This window comes from Coffea arabica, chromosome 9e (genome assembly GCF_036785885.1).
Source record: "Coffea arabica cultivar ET-39 chromosome 9e, Coffea Arabica ET-39 HiFi, whole genome shotgun sequence".
NCBI lineage: Eukaryota > Viridiplantae > Streptophyta > Magnoliopsida > Gentianales > Rubiaceae > Coffea > Coffea arabica.
The window spans coordinates 9,626,243-9,651,625 of NC_092327.1; the positions used below are offsets into that span (position 1 = coordinate 9,626,243).

At 40.5% G+C, this 25,383-nt stretch overlaps 1 protein-coding gene across 1 annotated transcript; it reads right to left on the reverse strand.

Moving 5' to 3' along the window:
- Nucleotides 1-11,452: 11,452 nt before the first annotated feature.
- On the reverse strand, nucleotides 11,453-14,564 carry LOC113710011 (uncharacterized). Its single transcript, XM_027232861.2, has 5 exons — nucleotides 13,581-14,564; nucleotides 12,335-13,454; nucleotides 12,063-12,244; nucleotides 11,637-11,760; nucleotides 11,453-11,595 (listed from the first exon to the last, which is right to left on the reverse strand). Exons 1-5 carry the CDS (start codon nucleotides 14,562-14,564, stop codon nucleotides 11,453-11,455), a joined length of 2,553 nt encoding a protein of 850 aa, XP_027088662.2.
- Between the last annotated feature and the right edge of the window lie 10,819 nt (nucleotides 14,565-25,383).

A 25,383-nucleotide genomic window follows, 5' to 3' on the forward strand; every position in this document is an offset into this window, starting at 1 on the left:
GTTGTTAAAATTGTGTAGGTGCACCAGTGAATTTTCCTTTTCCATTCTCTTTCCCCCACTAGAAATTTGCCATCATTGTGTTTATTTCTCTACATAGTTTTACTAGGAGCTTGAAACATGACATTACATACATTGGCATTGCCATAGTGATAGCTTTTAGGAGAATCTCTTTTCTCGCTTGACTTAGCATTTAAAAAGCATTTTATTCCTCTAACGGTTCACAGTTCTCTAGCATTTCTCTTTGATGAAGCCAAACACTTGTTCCTTAGTTCCTGTAATTACCATGGCCAATTCGAAGTCCTTCCCTTGTTTCATCATTTTGTATGTTTCCCAATCTTTGGCAAATTTCCTTTTGCTTTTCCTAGTCCATGTTCTTGCTTAAGATCACTGATGACTTGTCTAGATTGATCATTTGACCTGATCCTTGTTCATACATCTTTAGAATTCTCATTACTTCTTCTGCTTGGTTGGTCTCTGTCTTGCAAAATTTAACGAGTCATCAGCAAAGAAAAGATGAGTGACTGAGGGTCCATTTCTGCCTATTTTCATTTGAGGTTCATTTGTTTGTTCCTCTATGCTTGAGCCAATAGGTTCGAGAAGCCTTCAGAAACTAGGAGGATTAAGTAAGGTGATAAGGTATCACCTTGCCTGATCCCGTAGTAGGTATGACATATCTTTTTGGTTCTTTATTTATGTTGAAAGTGTAAGTTGTTGAGATGCAAGCCATAATCCAGTTAATCCATTTATCACGAAAGCCTATCTTTGTCATAATTGCTTCCAAAAAGATCCATTCAACCCTGTCATAAATCTTTGACATATCTAATTTCAAAGCCATAAAACCTCAAGATCCTTGCCTTTTGTTTTTGAGATAGTGCATGTACTCATGAGACAAAATAACATTATCCAAAATCTATGTTTCAGGCACAACAGTTGCCTGATTTTTGCTAATACAATTTTCTAAGACATTTTTGAGTCTGTTTGCGTGAATTTTAGAAATAATCTTGTAAAAAACATTGCAAAGGCTTATTGTCCTAAACTGTTTGACCTCTATGGGGCTTTCTACCTTAGGGATCAAGGAAATAATGGTGTGATTCACAACTCTCAACATGATACCAAAATGAAAAAGTTTCTAATGGATTTGATGATTTTAAGTTTAACAATATGCCAAAATTTTTGAAAAAACATTGGTGTCATTCCATCAGGGCCAAGTGATTTATTTGGGTTCATTGCAAATAAGGCTTTGTTGGTTTCTTTTTCATCTACGGGCTTCATACGGTTAGTGTTCATCTAGTTTGTGATAGTATGTGGTATTCTTTCAAGAATTACATCCAAGTGATCCATTCCCATATTGCAAAAAAGATTTTTAAAGTACTTTTCCACCTCCTCACCTAGTTCCTCTTTTGTGTTGGCCCATGATTTGTCCTTCCTTAGAATTCTCTGCATTTTATGTCTCCTTCTTCTACCCTTTACACTAGAGTGGAAAAAGTGGATGTTCTTGTCACCCTCTTTCAACCATTGGATCCTTGATTTTTGGCTCCAAAAAAGTTCTTTCTTACTGTAAGCTTCTTTTAACTGAATCTTTAGCTCCTGTATCCAATCTTTTTTTATTTTGGCAATCAAACTTTGTGATTTCCTCCAACTACTTTTCGGTTCTTTGTATCCTTTGCCTGGCATTTCCTTAGAAATTGCTTTTCCACTTCAAAATAGCCACTCTATAATTTGCAACTTTTCTAGTTACTTTGTCCATGTATGATCCATTTTGATTCTCTTCCCAAGCACTTCTAATTACTATCTCAATTCCATCCTTTTTCAACCATCTTCAGTCAAACAAAAATCTTTTTTTTCCTCTTCTTAGATTGGGGATTGGAGTCCAAAAAAATCATACTATGATCTGAACCTAGATTCTCTATATGCTTGACTCTAGTTCTATCAAACATTTGGCTCCAACCACTATTTCCAAAAGCTCTATCCAACCTTTGTTTAATCTCCCACTTAGTTGACCAATGATTGCTTCAGGTCTAGGGATTACCTTCAAAGTCTAGGTCAATAAACGTATTCTTTTCTATGAAACCATTAAACTCACTGAAACTTCCTTCTTCCGTTCTTCTTCCACCCCATTTTCCTCATTTGAAGTGATATCATTAAAGTTCCCTGCAATCATCTATTTAGTACCCCATAGTTCCTTCCTTCTTTCAATAACTTTCCACTAGTTTCTTTTGGTTTGATCACCAGCGCTGGTATAAATGCCAATAAACCACCAATCCATGCATTTTCTTGGATCCAAAATGTGTACTTCCATGGTGAAAATATTTATTATTACCTCAATCACTTTGAAATCATTGTTCAACAAAACTATCATGCCCTCAGCTTTATTCATAGAATCAACTATAACATATTTCTCAAATCTCAGCTGTCTTTTTAATTTTTTCATAAAAGATTGCTTATTTTTAGTCGCACAGAGGCAAATCAAATTTGGGGAGAGGATGTTTAACTGGGGAATTGTCAAAGTGTTCCCTGCACCTTGACAATTCCACACCAGTAACCTTATTTGTCCTTTGGAAACTAGAATACGCTAGTCTCCATCCTTTTTCTTGCAATTGCACAGTTTTTTTTAACTGTCTCCACTCTCACCTTTTATCTGTCATGTCTCCCGCATCCATATCAACCATATCTTCATCCACTAAATGAAAACTTCCTTTTGCCTGAGTTTTTCAAGTTATTCACACTATTTTATATTTCTCTCAATAGCTGTCTATTGATGTTTGATGATTTCAGTTGATTTCGGGTCCTTCTTGTGGTTTTCTGATTACTCTTTACCACTTGGACCTCCAAATTCCTATCCACTTGCATTTCCTTCCCTTTCATTGCCTTGCTTCTTTATTCCAAATTCCTTTCTGTACCTTGGTTCTTTTTTTTTTTTTTTTTATCAAACTATGTTTTTATTGAATCCAGGCAAATAAAAGCATACAACGCTCAATTAATCCATCTCCTACGAAAATTAGGAAACCCTAAGTGCTCCATAGCAATTTCTCCCCGGACATTAGAAGGCAATGCGCGATGACTATTAAAGACCCTCTCTTGCTCCAAATCTGCTCCCAGGTTAGCTAGGCAATCAGCGGGCTTGCTCGCCTCTCAATAGCAATGTGTGATTCCCCTGAAGTACTGCTTATAGCTGAGCAACTAGTCCATATCCTGTTGTAATCTCTACAGGCAGCTTTGACTCCCTTGCAGAATCCGCACCAAGCCGAGCGAGTTAGACTCGACCTGCAACTCATGCAAACCACGAGTGACACATAACTGCACCCCAAAAAACATGGCCTTCAGCTCCGCATGTAAACTCGTTAAGGAACCAAAGAAGCATGAATAGCCAAAAATGAGCTTCCCTTCCCTATCTCGCACCACACCCCCACCACTAGCCCTCGGATTCCCTCTAGAACATCTATCTGAATTCAATTTGTACCCTGCCCTATGAGCCACCCATTTCACCTGAAGAATAGAAACCCTCCGTCTCATACCCACCAACGACGAGTGAAAAGCATCCCACGATCCAAGAGAAACTTCTATCTCTGGGAAGCAGCAATGAAATAGTTCACTCAATTGTAGAAATATGTGACAGTTCCACTTTGCCCTAAAACGAACAAAAGGGTTTGGCGGACCGCCTGCCCAACTCTTGCCGGGACTACGGATCTGGAACAAACGGAAACCTTACCAGACGCTCAAAAGAACTTCGAGAAGATAATATTTAAAACTCAATTGAGCCGAACTAACAGATACAATCAATGTTTAGTACAATGTTCCCATGAAAAATAAATCAAAACGAGATGAAGGGCCGCTGCCCCGTCACAATCCAACCAAGTACAAGTATACTTTGTTTGACATGAGAGAAGATACATTCCCAAAGACATATAACCATAAGGAAACACTGTACAATATACATATTAGTAAGTTTACACACCAAAAGAAACATTTTATTAAGATACATTTAGGGTTTCCAAATTGTCGAGGAGCTATACCCAAAAGAGCAAAAGAGTTTCTAACTAGCTCAACTCATTTTTCAAAACATCGAAGTTCCAAAAGATGGTTCCCTGTAAGAAAAACAAGGATAACGGGAAGGGGTGAGCTAAAAACTCAATGAGATACCAAAAGTATAAATAGGAGAAATCATGAGAAATCACTTTTAGGGCACATATACACATCAAATACGAGAAATGAATGAACAACACAATTTAAAGAATACAGGTGGCTCTCAAGAGCCAAATCCCCGTTACAATACTTGATCCAACCTAGTTGACCCTCCATCAACATTCAAATAAAGGAACCAGTCCAGTAGAACACCACTTTAACGCCAAATCCCGTCCACCAAACATACCTCTTACCGGGCCCGAACGCCAAACAGGAACAGGAATGGTAATACTCGAGTATACAGGAATCAAGAGTGTCAATACCCAAAGATTTCCCAGGAACAGGCACCCATGGATTGTCAATTACCTCGACCAAGCCCTTGCTGGCTCGACTTAATTAACTCCCCATGAGGTTGAGCTCAAGTTAACAGGAAGATCGTTGGACACACTTCCAAACGATCTCATAACAAGCGCAAGTAACAAGTTCAAGTTCATAACAAGTACAAGTAATAGATTCTAGTTCATTCAGTATAGGCAAGAGAACGAGTGTGATAAAGTACACCCTCGTCTCATTCAGAATAACAGAGTTCATAGTTATCCATGTCACACATTTCAAGTATAGATGAACCAATTAAAAAATAATTCAGGGGAGTGGTACACTCACCAGTTCCAACAAGGGTAATTTCAAAAGTTTCCTTCCCAAGTGTGGCTTTACTCGCCGGCACCTCCTAGAACAATCAAGGGCAAACACTTAAGATTTGACTCTAAGACCTAGTAAATGAAATTCTCAAGTAAGACTCGGGTACGAGTCATAAGCCTATTCAAATGAACCAGTAATGCAAAGCAAAGAGGCGACTTCAGAGTGAAAAAGTAACAATTGGTCTTAAAGGCTTGAACAACCTCAAAGCCCGACCTACAATGATTGACCAACTCCAAATGTGAAGTAGAAAATGAAATTAAGATCAATACTAGGAAAACAGGATTTTCCAGTTTTGCGCCACCCTATATGAAAAATCATATCTCAAGTTTTGTAAGTCCAAAATTGATAAAAGTAATACCGTTGGAAAATGCATTCAAAGGGCTACAACTTTCCAGAAAACACCATGGTAAGATTCAGAATGCAAGTCAGTCAAATTCAAGCCTCAAGTTGCTGCTAATCCAGTGAAAGACAGAACAGGTACAAATTTTCAGTCAACTTTGAAAAATCACCATAAATTGTACAGACAGAAACAGTGTCTGAACTTTACACGATTTATAGCACTATGAATCTAGTTTAAAACGCAATAAACGGAACTCAATTCCGATTTTCCTACATCAAGATATAGTAGATTCCCCAAGACTGCTCAAGGGTCCTGCGAAAATTTCAGCAGCACTTCCCCTAGATTTCCGTACTTTACCATGCTACCATCAACCACCAAATTTCATAACAAGCAATCACCATTGCACATACCAATCATAGTCTAGGAAACACCCTTAAGATACAACCAATTGGTAGCTCCAAAACCACCCCCAATCATGATCAAATTAAAACCCTAAAGCTGAAATTTTCTGTACAAAGCGGAAATTTTCCGCAAATAGAGACAATTAACACACCAAAGCTTCATTCTAGACCATACTAAGCTATCATCCATGGCCAACCAATGTTAAACATATAAAAACAGAAAAATTATGAATAAAAATAAAATTCCACAATCTCTACCAAAAGTCATGAAATAACCCACAAAAACACCTCTTTAACTAACACAAATCACTAATTCAACATTAACAAGACCAAAGAAAGCATTCCTTAGCTACTCACCTTACCAACTCAAAAAAAGAGACAACTTAGCACTTCTCCCTTCCAAACCACTCCACTAACTAGCTCAATACTACTTAGCTAAGGGTTTTTATGGAGTAATTTCAAGTTGTAACGGTTAAGTTGTGAGATTGGAGCAAGAAATGAAGAACCAAGGTGAAAGCTTTCCTTTCTTTTTCTCCTCAAGAAGCTCGGCCAAATGGTTGAAGAATGAAGATGATTTTGGGTCCAATTTGAACATTTAGTAAAGTTAAGGAATAGTAGTCAAAGTCCAACATTGAATATGAGGGTGACACTTGTCACTTTTTTGGTTTAAACTTATCCTCTTGTCTCTCCAATACTAATCTATATAGGTAACCTCTAATTATCTCTTAACACCTAATAAATTACTCCCGATATACAAAAATTAACCTAATTGGCCGAATTTTACCGCACTTACTGCACTAGCGGATCCCACATCCGGTATACACTCTTAATTTCTCAAAAACTAACTTATACTAGAAAAATAATTTAAAACTATATTTACTTATAAAAATATCTCCAAAGTTAACATAATAACAAAATATAGAAAACGGGTGCAAAGAAAGAAAATAAGGCCTAGAAATTCAGAAAATTTTCGGGTTCTCACACTCTCTCCCCCTTAAAAGTATGACGAAATTCTCCTCATACCACAATCTATCTAGAAAGAAATCGTAACAATGCTATGACTAAAACGCTATGCTAAGAAAATCAGTGAAGACATAGGGAGAATACACTCACAATATCAGGTATAGATCTACTACTTTTATCGAGAATACACTCATTACATAGGGGTTGTATACACATAGTTCCATAAATACAATTATTTCAGCTAACACATCATTGCTTGCCGACTTTAACTATTACAGCAACTTCACCATCCCAAAATTCATTTGTTCTGGGCAGTTCCTCACTTGGTGTCCCAGTTGGCCGCATCTAAAGCATGCACCAATTTTCACATAACATATTCCCGTATGAGTTTTGTTACATGTTTCACACTTAGCAGCCACACATTTCTTCTTAAAGTGTCCATTCTTTTCCTTCTTCCTCCCCTTATCCTTTATAGCAACTCCATTTCTATCCATCTCTTTACGTTTCCCTTTGTTGTCGCGAGCACTTCCTTCACCTCTTTCATCTTTATTACTAGGAATGTCTTGAGAGTCCATTTGACTAGACGAAGGCACTAACTCAAACTTACTTTGTACCTCTTCTGGAATCCCTTCGTATTTCTTTTTCAGCTCTATGTTCTTGTGCAGTAGCTCAATTTTTTCTGAATACTCCTGTTCCCATCGCCCTTCCCAGTGCTCAGCTAATCTCTTTTGGAACTCTACTTCCTTTCGAAGAATCTCTATCTCCTTATACATCTCAGTCAAATGTGTCATTTTACCGATTTGCTCGAACTCAAGGGATAGCCTACCAAGCAAATTGAAAAAATCAAAACAAGTAACCAAGTACACTTGGTTTAACCATATAACTGTTAAGTTCCTTCACTCCCAATCCAACCACGAAAAATCAAACTTAGAAACATATAGGTATAGAGGCCAAATCCTTTCTCTCAAATTCCATACCTAATTCCAAACTCTCGATCTCGACACAATAATAATCAAGTCAGTCCACACTTTGACATCAAGAGATAAATGTCAAGAAAGTATAGGCAAGGGTAGTTTATCGAGAGCCAAACTACGGTTATCGAATCTCACAAGAGGGGTAGAAAGTACCTCTATGGTTGTAGCTAGACTAACTCAAAGTCAAGTAAACACTTATCAAGTTCTCACGGTCATAGCAAAAGGGAACATGTCTTAGGTGCGAATTCCCTTACAATTTAGCCACGCTCGAAAAAAGCCGAGCCAGACTAGTACAAGAGTAGTCCATGATAACACTTCCATATCAAACCCCCTCGATCAGTCTTATTACGAGGTCCAATGTAAAATCTTCCGTGCCTTGGCCTTTGCCATCCAGACTTACCTCAAGTTCAATCAAGATACAGATCCTTATTCTCGCGCTCTTCACCACAATTTGGTACTCAAGTCCAAGAATCCACAATAAGATAATTCACAGCTCGAGCCGGCCGGTCCCAAGAGTAAATCATCAATGTTATAGATTCCTACCCGACATACATATCTATCTTCCTCAAGTTCCATGATAAAGATTTTTACACTTATAACAAGCACGGTTCATAGCTTATGCTCAAACGAGCACTTAGACACATTCACGAAATCAGGACCATAACACTACTTGGCCCAAGCTCACTCCGTGCAGAGACCGCGCGAAGCGGCTCTGATACCACCTGTGACAGCCCCACCTTACCCTAAGGCGAATCAAAAGGTTCGGCGGACCGCCTACCCAACTCTCGCCAGGACTACGGATCCGGAACAAACGGAAACCTTACCAGACGCTCAAAAGAACTTCGAGAAGATAATATTCAAAACCCAATTGAGCCGAACTAAAAGATACAATCAATGTTTAGTACAACGTTCCCACGAAAAAAAATCAAAACGAGATGAAGGGCCACTGCCCCGTCACAATCCAACCAAGTACAAGTATACTTTGTTTGACATGAGAGAATATACATTCCCAAAGACAAATAACCATAAGGAAACACTGTACAATATACATATTAGTAAGTTTATACACCAAAAGAAACATTTTATTAAGATACATTTAGGGTTTCCAAATTGTCGAGGAGCTATACTCAAAAGAGCAAAAGAGTTTCTAACTAGCTCAACTCATTCTTCAAAACATCGAAGTTCCAAAAGATGGTTCCCTGTAAGGAAAACAAGGATAACGAGATGGGGTGAGCTAAAAGCTCAATGAGGTACCAAAAGTATAAACAGGAAAAATCATGAGAAATCACTTTTAGGGCACATATACACATCAAATACGAGAAATGAATGAACACCGCAATTTAAAGGATACAGGTGGCTCTCAAGAGCCAAATCCCCGTTGCAATACTTGATCCAACCTAGTTGACCCTCCGTCAACATTCAAATAAAGGAATCAGTCCAGTAGAACACCACTTTAACGCCAAATCCCGTCCACCAAACATACCCCTTACCGGACCCGAACGCCAAACAAGAACAGGAATGGTAATACTCGAGTATACCGGAATCAAGAGTCTCAATACCCAAAGATTTCCCAAGAACAGGCACCCATGGATTATTAATTACCTCGACCAAGCCCTTGCTGGCTCGACTTAATTAACTCCCCATGAGGTTGAGCTCAAGTTAACAGGAAGATCATTGGACACACTTCCAAACGATCTCATAACAAGCGCAAGTAACAAGTTCAAGTTCATAACAAGTACAAGTAATAGATTCTAGTTCATTCAGTACAGGCAAGAGAACGAGTGTGATAAAGTACACCCTCGTCTCATTCAGAATAACAGAGTTCATAGTTATCCATGCCACACATTTCAAGTATAGATGAACCAATTAAACAACAATTCAGGGGAGTGGTACACTCACCAGTTCCAACAAGGGTAATTTCAAAAGTTTCCTTCCCAAGTGTGGCTTTACTCGCCGGCACCTCCTAGAACAATCAAAGGCAAACACTTAAGACTTGACTCTAAGACCTAGTAAATGAAATTTGCAAGTAAGACTTGGGTACGAGTCATAAGCCTATTCAAATGAACCAGTAATGCAAAGCAAAGAGGCGACTTCGGAGTGAAAAGGTAACAATTGGTCTTAAAGGTATGAACAACCTCAAAGCCCTACCTACAATGATTGACCAACTCCAAATGTGAAGTAGAAAATGAAAGTAAGATCAATACTAGGAAAACAGAATTTTCCAGTTTTGCGTTACCCTATATGAAAAATCATATCTCAAGTTTTGTAAGTCCAAAATTGATAAAAGTTATACCGTTGGAAAATGCATTCAAAGGGCTACAACTTTCCAGAAAACACCATGGTAAGATTCAGAATGCAAGTCAGTCAAATTCAAGCCTCAAGTTGCTGCTAATCCAGTGAAAGACAGAACAGGTACAAATTTTCAGTCAACTTTGAAAAATCACCATAAATTGTACAGACAGAAACAGTGTCTGAACTTTACACGATTTATAGCACTATGAATCTAGTTTAAAACGTAATAAACGGAACTCAATTCCGATTTTCCTACATCAAGATATAGTAGATTCCCCAAGACTGCTCAAGGGTCCTGCGAAAATTTCAGCAGCACTTCCCCTAGATTTCCGTACTTTACCATGCTACCATCAACCACCAAATTTCATAACAAGCAATCACCATTGCACATACCAATCATAGTCTAGGAAACACCCTTAAGATACAACCAATTGGTAGCTCCAAAACCACCCCCAATCATGATCAAATTAAAACCCTAAAGCTGAAATTTTCTGTACAAAGCGGAAATTTTCCGCAAATAGAGACAATTAACACACCAAAGCTTCATTCTAGACCATACTAAGCTATCATCCATGGCCAACCAATGTTAAACATATAAAAACAGAAAAATTATGAATAAAAATAAAATTCCACAATCTCTACCAAAAGTCATGAAATAACCCACAAAAACACCTCTTTAACTAACACAAATCACTAATTCAACATTAACAAGACCAAAGAAAGCATTCCTTAGCTACTCACCTTACCAACTCAAAAAAAGAGACAACTTAGCACTTCTCCCTTCCAAACCACTCCACTAACTAGCTCAATACTACTTAGCTAAGGGTTTTTATGGAGTAATTTCAAGTTGTAACGGTTAAGTTGTGAGATTGGAGCAAGAAATGAAGAACCAAGGTGAAACCTTTCCTTTCTTTTCCTCCTCAAGAACCTCGGCCAAATGGTTGAAGAATGAAGATGATTTTGGGTCCAATTTGAACATTTAATAAAGTTAAGGAATAGTAGTCAAAGTCCAACATTGAATAGGAGGGTGACACTTGTCACTTTTTTGGTTTAAACTTATTCTCTTGTCTCTCCAATACTAATCCATCTAGGTAACCTTTAATTATCTCTTAGCACCTAATAAATTACTCCCGGTATACAAAACTTAACCTAATTGGCCGAATTTTATCGCACTTACTGCAATAGCGGGTCCCACATCCGGTATACACTCTTAATTTCTCAAAAACTAACTTATACTAGAAAAATAATTTAAAACTATATTTACTTATAAAAATATCTCTAAAGTTAACATAATAACAAAATATAGAAAACGGGTGCAAAGAAAGAAAATAAGGCCTAGAAATTCAGAAAATTTTCGGGTTCTCACAAAATACCTGATGCACCACCTTCGTATAAACCACGTTCCTCCATCATATACCCCTTTGTTTCTTGCTTTCCACCGCTCCCAATAGACCAACATTGGCAGCAACCGATAGATGAACTTGAGGTACTCATTGTGCCCCCGACGCAACCACCATCTAAAGACCAGATGCCTCAATGTAGGCGTCACAGTCAAATCCTCTGGACTATCTTCGAAGCTCTTCCAAACTGCCTTTGCTAAATCCCCTGTGCAAAAGGTGTGATGGATCCCTTCCTCGCCCGGCCTAGGGCAACAGTGACACTTAGACAGTCCCTGAACCCCAAATCTTCGTAGCATATCCATAAGCGGAAGATGCGACCGCAACAACTGGAGCATGAAGAAGGAAATCTTGAGTGGACATCCCTTCAGCCAAACCTGAGAAGCGACCCACGAGCAATTGGATGCCTGCGCAACAATGGACTATGTCGAGGCTACCGAGAACGCACCATCCGCCGTTAAAGCCCAGACCATCCTATCCGTTCCTCGAGAGGAAGGACGAGGGACCTTCACCACCTGCCTCACCAGCTCCGGCTCTAAGACCCGATTAAGCAGCTGCACATTCCATTGGGCCTGAGAGACAAAGTTCGACACCACATGCTCATGAAAAATATCTACGAGATGACACAATGCTCCCATACCCATCCAATTGTCATGTCAGAAATCCATTGAGCCCTCCTCAAGAATCCAGTCGATATGCTCCTCCGTCAAATGTTGGATAGAACATAATCTCTGCCAAGTATAGGACTGTGAAGAGACCGCTTCTGCCAAACACGGATGCACCCTTTACTATATTTTGCTGTTAGGAATTCTTCCCATAGTAATTTCCTTTGCCTAAAATTCCACCAAAGCTTAATGGAAAATGCATCATATACCTTAGCAATGCTCCGAATTCCGATCCCACCTGCTTCCGGAGGCTGGCACAGCTCCCTCCAGCTTATCCAATGAAACTTATGGCCAACATCCGACGAACCCCACAAAAATTCAGCCATCACCTTTTCGATAGAGGCAAAAACTCCCTTTGGTGGTGATGCCGCTGCTAACAGATGGACCGGCACTGAAGAAAGCACGCTTCTTAATAATACCAGTTTGCCTGCAGACGAGAGAACCCGATGTTTTCATGATAAGATTCTAGACGTTACAACACTGCAGATATCTGCAAAGTAAGTCAATCTTCTCCTTCCAATATATAAAGGACAGCCGAGGTATTTGATTGGAAAAGACTTGTACGAGAAGCCCGTAACCATTCTGATCATTGCTCGGTGTTGCGGAGGCAACCTGGGGTGCACCAAAAAATAACTCTTCTGACAGTTAACCTGCTGCCCCGACAGTGAATAGTATCCATCGACTACCCTCTTGACCAACTGCACAGAAGCCTTAAGGCCGTTAGTGAAAATGATCACGTCGTCTGCATAAGCCAAGTGCGTGACCACAGGGCATCCACTCGGGACTTTAAAGGGTCGGTAGCTCCGATGCTCCGCCAAAGCATTTAGAGAGCGAGAAAGTACCTCTGCCCCAATGACAAACAAGGTCGGCGAAATTGGATCTCCCTGGCGCAATCCTCGGGTAGACTTAAAGAACCCATGCGGCAAGCCATTCACAATGACGGAAAACCAAACATTGGAAATCAACCTCCACACCATATCAATCCAAGTCTCACTAAAACCAAAACGCCACAGAACTTGTGTAAAAAACAACCACGATACCCTATCGTAGGCCTTCATCATGTCTAGTTTGAGCATTACATTCCCTCCCCGGTTGGGTTTCTTAATATCGCTCAACAACTCTTGAGCTAATAGAAAATTATCCGCCATCTGTCTCCCTGGCACGAAACCACTCTGCTGCAGTGAGATAATCCGAGGAAAAACCCTAGCCAAAAGGGTGGATAAGATTTTGAAGATGGCCTTGTTGACAAAGTTGCATAAACTTATCGGTCGAAATTGTGTAAAATCCTGTGGGCATTGAACCTTGGGAAGCAACACAATTGCAGTAGCGGTGACGCTTCTTGGCAACATTGCGCCACAAAAGAAGCTCGCTATAGCCCTATGAACATCCACAACGACCACCTCCCACGCAACCGTGAAAAGCTTCCCCGTGAAGCCATCCAGACCCGCGGCACTATCCCCATCCATTGAGAAGATGACCCCCCTCACTTCGTGTATTGATGGGACCTCCATCAGCAAATTGTTATCGTGTTCAGTGATAACCCTAGGAATGACCTCTAACATGTCACTGGCAATTCTTCCCACCTCTTTTGTAAACAACCCCTGAAAGAAAGAGACGGCCTCATTACAAATACTTGCTTCATCGTCTACCCACTCACCATTCGTCCTCCGAATCCTATGAATAATCGACTTTCATCTCATCTCCGTTACTACTGCATGAAAAAACACCGTATTCCTGTTGCCATCCATAAGCCATTTAACCCGAGCTTTCTGCCTCCAGAACTCTCCCTCAACCATTAAAGCATTGCGCAGTCGAGCACGCGTCTCATGTAGATTCATCAACAACCCGTCTGATGGATGGTCATCATGGGCTATTTCCGCCTCTACCATCTTTTGCTCCGCTGTCCGAATCGCCAAGAATATGTCACCAAAAGAGCTTCTAGACCATTGTCGAAGCGCTTGCTTCGCCCTACGTAGCTTCTCCGCTAAAATCTTGAGAGACGACCCAGGGAAGGAAAAAGACCAACACTCTTTAATCACATCCAGGAAATCAGGTTTTGTTGTCCACACATTCAAGAAGCGGAGCGGCATTGGCTTACCATCCAACCTCGTCACCGCAGACAACAGCAGGGGGGCATGATCAGACGGATCTCTCCCCAAATGTTGCACTATGAAAGCATTTTCCATCCTCATTGCTGCGGAGTTGAGCAAAAATCTGTCTAAGCGCTTCCAAACCCTAGCCAAACCTTGCCTATTATTACACCAAATATACCTGGACCCCGAGAAGCCAGCATCCCCAACCTCTGCCAATGACATAAATTGTGCTAACTCCACCCTATCGGCCTGCCTGAAAGGTAAGCTGCCCCATTTTTCCTCTGCATTCAAAATAACATTAAAATCCCCCACTAGAAACCAGGGCTTAACCGCCGGCTTCTCGCGCAATAGCTCTACCCATAGGCCTTCCCTCTCTTGAGCAGTGCACTTTGCATGAACAAATGAAAAGCATATCTCCTCAGGCAATAATTGGGAACCAATGCCCAATGTGATGTGCTGATTGGATTCCCCTATCGTATGACAAGTAAACGCAGATTTGTACAATACCCAAACACTACTCGACTGATTTGCAACAGCTAAATCCATTCCTACCTTCACCCGGACCGAATCCAGGTTCAATAGAGAAGTCTTAGGTTCACAAACTGCTACCAACGACATCGAATATAGTTTAACTAGCTTGCAGAGCCATTTTAGATTAGGGGCTCGAGTTACACCCCGAATATTCCAAAAAAGACACCTAATCATTAGATAACGCTGAAAAAGAATTTTTCGACACAACTACTCTAAAGCGTAAAGTACGATCAGATAGAATATGGACCCGAGAACATTTTTTCTTCGACTGGGGCAGTGCACTAACCCCATCTTGGCGCATCATGGACGATAATACGCTAGGTTCCAAGTTCAAAGCAGCAACAGATGAACTCTCACCATCCAGCGACACCATCTTAGCCTCTCCTCTCAGTGACAAATTACCTACCCGTCCCTGCACCTTGCAAAGCTTATCCTCTCTTGTTAAACCATCTGCAAAACCAAAATGACTCTCTGTCGCTCACTGTTCTACTGATCCCTTGTGCAAATCAGTCTGCCCATCAACCGCATGGCCATGCACTGGCGCGGAACCTGCCTCGCGTTCGTTAGGAGTAGCCACTGCACCAGCATCGCTGACGTCTTGCGCCTGGTTCAACTCCTGCCCACCCAGCAATAGCACGTCGTTTGGAGGCGCCGCAAGAGGTTGCTGCGAAACCGTGGCCGTAACCACTGCTGTTGTCTCCGCCAGCGCTGTCGTAGCACCAGCGCACTGGTGCATGGTCATCCCATCAACCACTACCGCCCCAACCTGTTCAAACTGCTGACCCATGCCTGAGCCATGCTTCGTTGCTTATTCCCCAGCTACGGTTGTGTTTGCCGAGCTCGACACAGCCTTGTTGGCTTGGACCGTCACTCGCAGCGTTTGCTTGGGACTGATGTCCTCCTCAGCAGGCAACCCAGTGACCTCCACATCTCCTCCCGCCTTAACAGCCCTCAGCTCTGGGTGCAATACATGGCAACCATCCTCCGTGTGCCACTGCCTAAAGCAATGGGAGCCGTATGAGGGCAGGTTTTCCGGCACCAGCTCTTGCCAAAAACCTTCATGCGTTCCATTCCCAATCCACACCCTCGAAGGCCTTGGCATCATCAAATCCATCTCAACACAGACTCGTGCAACGCTAGGTCTCGAGATAGCCATTGTTGCAGCATCCACTAACAGTGGAACGCCTACCACCTCCGCAACCTGAAACAACGTCTCTCTATGGAACAAATGAAGTGGTAGCTTGGGCAGCTGGAACCACATAGGGACAACAGACAACTCTCGATCAAACATGAAACGATGGAGTCCATTTAAAGACCCTCATCGGGTGCCCATGGCATACCAAATCCCCCTTGCTCATACTCTATGGAAATCAGCGTCGAAGTTGAAATTCAGCAGCACATGTCGTGCGTCTAGTAGGCCAACAGTTGCAGTGTCGCGCAAATCTAACTTGCGCAGAAACCCACGTATGTCCTCAAGTTTCGGTCGACCTCTTGAAAAATTGCCCACTAGTGCTAGACGGTGTGGAGCGGCAAGTTTCTCCAGAGCTTCTTGCGAGAACAGCAACGCTGGTTCCCCTTTGTGTGTAGATGGAGTCGCTTGGATGGATAGCGATGGCGTGGCTGAGTTGTTAGAGAACAATGCAGCAAAGGACTTATGGAGAAAGGTTGGAGAGGGAGGAGCCTGCCCCCCAGCAGCAGGTTGGAGGGCATTCATGGCCGCGGACATATAACAAACCCTAGTTGCCGCCACCAACCCTAGCAGGATTTGTGACGCCTCCACTTCTCCCTAGAGCGAATCTAAGGGTATCGGCGGGACACCTGCTTAACTCTCGCCAGGACTCCCTACGAGACGAATTCAACTTATGAAAAATCAATCAATACTAAAAGTTGAAGATATAAAGAAAGTGTCGCTTCCTTAATAAATATACAATTCTTACATCACAAGATACCAAAAGTACATCAACATTCCACAAAATATACAACCTCCAAAAGTTATCTAAACAATTACACTCAAAATTCTAATCATAAGTCCATCAAGTTGGCTTCTCCATAATTCTTTCCATTTCAACTCCTGTTAAGGAAAACAAAGCTAATGGGATGAGCTAATACTCAGTGAGGTCAAGAAAAGCATGCAAACACATAGTTCAAGTAGCAATAGCACTTATGCGAGAAATAAAGCTATAACATTCAAATAATTCATAATTTAAAATAAAACACACTCAATAAGGATACAGGAGCTCTCAGGAGCTAGATTCCACTTGCTTTGCCAAGTCTCGATGATATACCTCTGCGTGATGACACTCCGTCAACCGGGTAGGTATATTTAGTCCGTAGAACACCGCTTTAATTCACGAATCCCGTTCACCGTTATACCCCCTGTCCCAGGCCCGCTCATCATTTTAAAAGGCGATACTACTCGAGTATGCCAAGCGAGATCTCTCAAATAGATCAAGCTTTATGAATATCTCATGGTTCACCAAGCTTCTCGACCAAACCCATGCCGGCTCAAATCACAAGGTTAGCCTATGAGTTTAGGCGTCCCCCAAACACAAATATAAATCGATGAGACAACGCTCCAATCGACGATCACAAATACGATTCACAACCACATCACTTCACACAAGTTGAATATCAATTCACATAGCGAAATTCGATCATAATTTCATTTAAAAGAGAACGAGTATGATAAAGTACACATTCGTCTCGACAATTCTAATTCACATGATTAACAAGAAGCAATTTACGTATTCCACAACAAATCATGCACTTGACACTCACCAAGTCAAAAAGGAAGTAAGTGAGCAAATAACCTTTTAGGCGTCCGCTCTGAGATTCTCTTGAAAATCCTCTTGAGCGCCTGAAGAAATAATAATTGACTATCACTCACAAATACTTACAAACCCCTGGTCAACAAGAAAGAATGCACACTTGTGCAATACTAAGACAATGTCATGAAAGAGAACTTTAAATCTCTCGAAAATTGAGGTTTAAAAGTGAGGATTTAAAGTCCCAAGAGAGACTTGTCTCTTCCATGAAATCGAGTTTAAAACGGTCTATCGATATCGAGAGAGAGTGACAAGTTCTCAAAAACTCATTTTTTAAGAATTCGAAAAATTTTTGCTTTGCGCGACAATCTTTGAAAAATCAGATCTTGAGTTTGGCATATCCAAAAATAGAAAATTTTATACCATCGGAAACTAGGTTCGAAGTACTAAAAGTTTGTAGAAGGCACTTTTTCATGGTTCCAAACAGAATGTATTCATTTTTCAGTTCAAAGTTTCAGTTCCAAGAAGACAGGTTTGAACCAGTCTTGGTTTTCCAGCAACCTTTGGAACTTCGGCATAATTCACAGAAAGTGAATCAGTCCTTGAAATTCATAACACAACAAGAGTTCCAAACAAGGTTTCAAACACGACAAATGAAACTAAATTCAGAGTTTTGACCATCAAGATATAACAGTTTAAAGTCAGCTGAATCTTACAAACTGTTCGGTAAATTTCCAGATTTGAAGAGCAATCTTTGGGGCATCATTTGGATATCGAAATGATATTGAAATTACACCAAATTTGGTACACTTAAATTTCCATATGTAAAATACCTCTCTATCAAATTATAGGCAAAAACTCACATGGGAAGGTAGTTAACAAAGAGACCAAAGTTTGTTAAATTTTCAAAGCAAATCTGCCAACTCACTCTTTCTTTCTTTCCAATGGTTTTGTCCAATGAAATCAACCCCAATTCACTCCATTTTTTAAACCAAGGTTCCCGAAACATTTAATAAGCATTTGATAGTTAAATGACCCTAAAATTTTTGAAATATAACTGTCCAAAATAGGTTTGACCATTCGGTCAGCAAGAAAGGATAAGGCTTCTAGTTTCCAGCTTTGCCGCGTTTTCAAAATCAAGCCATATCTAACTCTATACAAACTCAAATTGAGAATGGTTGGTGGCGTTGGAAACTATGTTCCAAAGGCTACAATTTATCACAAGATATTATTCCGAAAATCTTTTCACAAATTGGACAAAATCAAGCCACAAAACGCAGCTTCCAGTTTCATTCGTATGAACAGTCAAAACAGAACAGCAAACTTTTCCGACTCACTGCGGTTCACTCAAAATGAAGCAGCAGGAGATTTTTATACCATTGGAAAGCTACGAATGTCTAGTTTTGAATTCTGCAAATGGCACTCAATTTTGACTTTTTTACAAAGAGTTATGTTCAGATAAAGGAGCACTGTCCGAGACCTCTGCTGTACGTTTTCCAGATTTGATTCTTGCCAAAACTCAAGTTTTGTGCAACCAAATGAAACAATTTTTGAAAGACACTTTGTACACACAATATACAACATATATCCATCAATTTCACAACCAACCAAGCATCAAAATTTCGAAATAAAAAGTGAACAACATTACCAGAATTTTCGGCCAGCGCACTAACCAAAATTTTCTAACTTTCTCTCCATTTTCTAACCATAATCCTTTCATTCATCACACAAACAACATTAACCAAGCAACATATCCTTAAGGAAGCTACCTACAAGCCTCCTCAAGACCGCTAGCCTAGAGATTAAAGTAAGGTAAATAGTTTTCTCATGTCCTCTAACCTAGTTTCTTGCTTAGGGTTGTAAACCCATGAAAATTAACCTTCATTCTTGAAGAAAATGGAAAGACTAGAAGAGTTAAAGGGTTACCTCTAACCCTAGATGAAAAATCAGATTTTTCCACCACAAATCCTCCATGAAACTCCACAAGATGTTGTCTTTCTCCAAGTTAGAACTAATCTCCAAAGGTTTTGTGAGTTGGGTGAAGATTTTCAAGTGAAATGGAAGCAAAATTTGAGCAAGATGAAGAGAGCTTTCTTCCCTCCTTTTCTTTCTTTGGGTCGGCCGAACAAGGAGTGAGAGAGAGTGTTTTGAGTGATCAATCTTGCTTTGGAATCTTGAAGAAAATGTGACCAAGAAGCTTTACAAAAGTCAGCTTTGAATAGTGTTCAAATAGTGAGGTGCACTACCACTTTTCTCTCTTGTTTGTTTCACTTGTGCACTAATCCTCCAATGTAGTTCCTTTAACATTGTAATTACTCACTCTTACGAGTCTAGTATAAATTTCTCAAATCCCCACTTAGTCATTCTAACGCGAAATACGCGATATTTCGATTCGCGCGCGATAGAGCAAAATTTAAAAGCAATTCATGCAATGATAATATAATTAACTAACTCTAGGGTAAATAATTATAAAAATGACTATTTTAAGAATAAAAACATGAGTTCTCACATCCTCTCCTCCTTACGAGAATTTCGTCCACGAAATTCATACCTTGATTTGGAAATAGATCTGGGTATTTTTCTCGAATTTCTTCTTCTACTTTCCAAGTTGCTTCCTCCAGTCAGTGGTTTCTCCATAGAACTTTCACCAACGGAATTCGCTTATTCCTCAGTTCTTTCACCTTACGATCTAGAAGCTTTATCGGTTTCTCCTCATAGGTCAGTGCCTCATCAATCTCAATATTTTTCGGTCACAGTACATGAGACGGATCTGGATGATATTTCTTGAGCATCGATACTTGAAAAACGTTATGGATCCGAGACAGACTTGGTGGTAATTCCAACTTATAGGCCACATTTCCTACATGTTGAAGAATCTTATATGGTCCTACAAATCTTGATTGTAGCTTCTTTCCTTTTCCTGCCATTAAACTCGCTTTCAGAGGAGTGATCTTAAGGAAAACTTGATCTCCAACTGCAAATTCTAAATCATTCCTTCAGTTATCTGCATAACTCTTCTGACGACTCTGTGTGGTTTGAATCTTCTGGCATATCAACTTCACCTTTTCGTATGCCTCCTCAATCCATAGTACTGTAGTGGGGTCTAAAACCTTTCTTTCACCTATTTCATCCCAACAATTCATGTTCTCCCACCAGTACAAACTCTTCAAGTTCGAGTACATTTTATTCCCTCCAGGATGTATCGTATACTTAGAACGGTACGCTTCTTCCAAAATTTCCTTCTTAAGTCCTTCGTCCTTTGACATTACTATACGATTTCAAAACCTTAGTACACCATTCACTCCCAGATTAAAATCCAACTTTTGTCCTTCATTAACTTTCTCCAACCACTTTTGCACTTCAACGTCCTTCTCCTGAGCTTCCTTGATATGTTCCAACAAAGTGGATTTCATGACAATATTCCCAAGAATCACTTTTCTCGGTTCAAGTCGAGGATTTCAACAACTAACCTCTTCCAACAAGTGCAATTCTTTAATCATCAATCCTGCCACTTGCACTTGACGACTTAAAGCATCGGCCACTACATTGGCTTTCCCTGGGTGATAGTTTATCTTGCAATAATAATCCTTCACAAATTTCACCCATCTACGTTGTCTCAAATTCAGCTCTTTTGGAAAATAAGTACGTAAGGCTCTTGTGATCCGTGAAAACCTCAAATGTCACTCCATATAGGTAATGCTCCACTTCTTTAATGCAAACACTACAGTTGCTAACTCCAAATCATGAGTTGGGTAGTTTCTCTCGTGCGACTTTAATTTTCTAGAGGCATATGCAATCACCTTATCATTCTGCATCAATACACACCCCAAGCCTTCTTTGGAAGCATCTGTATATACTACAAAGTTATCCGTTTCATTAGGTAAAGGTAATACAGGTGCCCTCGTCAATCGTCTCTTTAACTCCTAAAAACTTTCTTCACATTTCGGGTTCCATATAAATTTTTCACTTTTCTTAGTCAACTCAGTCTTGGGTCCAGCAATCTTAGAAAATTTTTTGATAAATCTCCGATAATACCCTGCTAATTCTATAAAACTTCGAACTTTAGTAGGGTTTTCTAGTTGCTTCCACTTAGAAACCGCTTCAATTTTGGCTGGATCCACCTTAATTCCATGCTTGGAAATTATATGACCTAAGAAAGTTACTTCCTTCAACCAAAACTCACATTTGGTAAACTTAGCATACAACTGATGTTCCCTCAAAATCTGTAAAACAACTCTCAAATGTTTCTCATGATCCTCCAGAGTTTTAGAATACACCAGTATATCATCAATGAATACTACTATAAACTGGTCCAAATAAGGCTTAAAGATTCTGTGCATTAAATCCATAAAAGCCGCAGGTGCATTAGTCAATCCGAACGGCATTACTGCAAACTCGAAATGTCCATTCCTTGAGTTAAAGGTAGTTTTAGGTATATCCTTTTCTAAAATCCTCAGTTGATAATAACCCTGCCTGAGATCTAATTTTGATAATACTACCGCCCCTTGCAATTAGTCAAATAACTCATCAATGTGGGGTAACGGGTACTTATTCTTAATAGTAACATCGTTTAAGCCTCGATAGTCTATACATAGCCTTACACTCCTATCTTTCTTTTTAACGAACAACACCGGAGCTCCCCACAGTGAATCACTTTCCTTTATAAAGCCTCGCTCTAGAAGGTCCTGTAATTGCAACTATAACTCTTTCAATTCAACTGGAGCCATTCTATAAGGCGTCTTAGGGATAGGTTCTATCCCCGGAGTCACATCAATCTTAAAAGCTATCTCTCTTTCTGGAGACAAAGACTCTAATTTTTCAGGAAAAACATCCGGATACTCCTTCACTACAGGCATATCTTCCAACTTCACCTTATCACTAGAAGTATTAACAAGGAAAGCCAAATATCCTTGAGCTCCCTTACTCAATATTTTTCTAACTCGAATTCCTAAAATAAGAACGGATGAGGCTAATCTACCCTTTACATATGATTTTAGGGTTGCCTCTCCTGGAATACATAACTCTACCGTTTTCGTCTTACAATTCAACTGAGCATGGTAGTGAGCTAACCAGTCCATTTCTAGGATGACATCATACCCCTTAATATTTAAGTCCATCAAATCGGCTAGTAACTTCCGTTCTTCAACCCATATCTCGCAATCTCTATACACCAAGTTAGCAAGTAAACTTTGTTCCCCAGTAGATGTTCTAACCTCCAAGTCATAAGGTAACTTAATTGGCTTCACATCTATTCCACTCATAAAGTTAGGGTTTACAAAAGAATGCGTCACACCCGGATCAATTAAAACCTTAGCTAAACGGTAAAAAATAGGGATCGTACCTTTAACCTCAGTAGTATTGGGAATCTGCTGATAGTCCAATGCGTAAACCCTAGCAGGTACCTTTGGTCGACTCTCTCCAGCACTAGTCTACTTAGAGATTGACTTTTCAGGCCTTTGAGTACTACCTCCTTCTTTTGGTACGGTTGGGCATTTCGATATCTGATGCTTGATACTGCCACAATACAAGCATTTCCCCAATTTCCTCCAACAATCATTCTCTGCATGGTTGGGCTTGCCATAGTAGCCACAACTAACTTGAGGAGTTACGGTCTAACCACTAGAAGGTATTCCTCTCAGTTGACCTTGTCCACTACGACCTCCTCTTGATAAATCTCCTGTTGGAGCTCCAGTGGTCCTTACTCCTCCCGTTCCCCTTCCCATTTTGAAAAGTGGGGCACTTTTACTGGCTTGTCCAGAAGAGTAACTAGGAATGTTCCTTTTCTTAGTATGGAAGTCCCTAACTTGTAGCCTTGCGCTTTCGACTCTTTGCGCTTTCTTTATGGCTTCAGTGAACGTAGAGATTTGGGCTGCTGCCAACCCCTCTTGGATTTTCACATTAAATCCTTGCATAAAGCGCCTTATCCTTTTCCGCTCATTAGTCACCAATTCTGCAGCGTACTTAGAAAGTTTAGTGAACTTCCCCTCATACTCAGCCATGCTAGAGGTTCCTTGCCTTAACTTTATGAATTCGTCCTCCCGCTTCTCTTGGATCAAAGGAGGAAAAAACTTCTCATTGAACTTCCTCGTGAAGTTTTTCCAAGTCCAAGGGATCTGTGCTCTTTCCCACTTTCCCCTTATCACATCCCACGAAGCACGTGCAACGCCCTCAAATTGAAAGGCAACAAAGTTCACTTGCCTCTCTTCCGTATAGTCTAAGGCGGCGAAAATATTAGCCATTCGTTCCAGCCAATTTTTCGCTAACTCGGGATTAGATCCCCTAATAAATTTAGGCGGAGTGAATTTCAAAAATCTCTCCAAGGCTCTATCCTCCCCTCTATCTTGGGCCCCGGGTTGGTTAATTGGCCCTAGACCCTATCGCTCTGCTAATCGTTCTAGAATATCAGTCATCCGATTAATGACAGTAGTCACTTGGTTACCTTCTACATTTTCTTGTCCTTGGGTCGGTCCAGTTGCCGATCTTTGATCATCTCCTTGAGGTTAGGTTTGCCTAGTCCCACACCCTCGACCTCTACCACTCCTTCATCCGTCCATAATCCTAGTTATGCCTAATGCAAGAAATAAAATAATTACGCGGGAAAATTCTTAAAATAAGAGCCAACATCAAAATATTGGAAATAGCAATAACTAACATATATTAACAGTTTAAGGTTCATACAATTAGCAAGTCATGAGGTATTTACAAAAATATAACACACAGGTGCCACAAAAGTACTTTTAGTCATGCACGACAAAAGTGGATTTAGGTGCCTTAAAAGTAGGCCACACAATTAAGCAAAATACAACGGCTTTTGAAAAAGCACCACCCCAACTAATCCTAACTACAAAAGTCAAAAGATTTATCACTCTTAGTCTAATCCTCAGCAGGACTATCAGGCGGGACCTTCTCCTCTAGGTTCTCCTCCGGATCCTCCTCAAAAGGCTCCTCCTCAGGAACCGGGCTCTCGACTATCTCTACCACCTCATCTATCAGCATAATGGTGTCAGCCAATATCCCAGCAGCCCGATCCTTAACCTCCTCGACTACCCTAGTCAGTCGAGCTCTAGTCCTCTGTAGCTCATCATGAGCGCCCTCAGCCCTAACCAGCTCGTCCACTACCATCCCCTCTAACTCCGCAATCCTAGCGCCCTGAGCGTTCACCATAATGCTCAGCTCCTCGACCTCCTGGAGTAAAGCTTTGTTGGTATTCACCAACTGACAATGCTTATCATCAATGGACAGTACCAAGTCATTAGGGTAAGCATGTGTCGCCCTACAGGGACAATAGAAAAACCTAGAAGAAGGCGAGAATCGAACGCGAGTCCCTCCACCAAGTGCTCGTTAGTAAATAGGCCTAAGAGGCTCCACGTGGCCATGAGTGAGTCCATTACCATTAGTAGCGTGTTCTCCATTACCATTCTCCATCCCTACAAAACAACCACAATTTCCGGGTTAGAAACTTAAAGTCACTAACTCGCTCAAACATTACTTAAGGTATAACTAAATTATCTCATTCCTATTCTCGCGGGTAAAGTCTCTAATATATTTTCCAAATAGATCTCTAAACCTAGTGCTCTGATACCAACTGTGACGCCCCCACTTCTTCTTAGGGCGAACCCAAGGGTATCGGCGAGACGCTTGCCTAACTCTCGCCAGGACTCACTACGAGACGAATTCAACTTGTGAAAAATCAATCAATACTAAAAGTCGAAGATATAAAGAAAGGGTCGCTTCCTTAATAAATATACAATTCTTACATCACAAGATACCAAAAGTACATCAACATTCCACAAAATATACAACCTCCAAAAGTTGTCTAAATAATTACATTCAAAATTCTAATCAAAACTCCATCAAGTTGGCTTCTCCATAATTCTTTCTATTTCAGCTCCTGTTAAGGAAAACAAAGCTAATGGGATGAGCTAATACTCAATGAGGCCAAGAAAAGCATGCAAACACATAGTTCAAGTAGCAATAGCACTTATGCGAGAAATAAAGCTATAACATTCAAGTAATTCACAATTTAAAATAAAACACACTCAATAAGGATACAGGAGCTCTCAGGAGCTAGATTCCACTTGCTTTGCTGAGTCTCGATCATATACCTCCGCGTGATGACACTCAGTTAACCGGGTAGGTAT

Excerpts from the sequence above, each read along its gene's own strand:
- LOC113710011 (XM_027232861.2), bottom strand. The coding sequence starts at position 14,564 with ATGTCGTTGGTAGCAGTTTGTGAACCTAAGACTTCTCTATTGAACCTG. Across the intron at positions 13,455-13,580 it reads TGGATGGCAACAGGAATACG|GGGTTGTTTACAAAAGAGGT; the intron begins GTGTTTTTTCAT and ends TCTTTCTTTCAG. Across the intron at positions 11,596-11,636 it reads CTGGGCTTTAACGGCGGATG|GCATCCAATTGCTCGTGGGT; the intron begins GTGCGTTCTCGG and ends ATTGTTGCGCAG.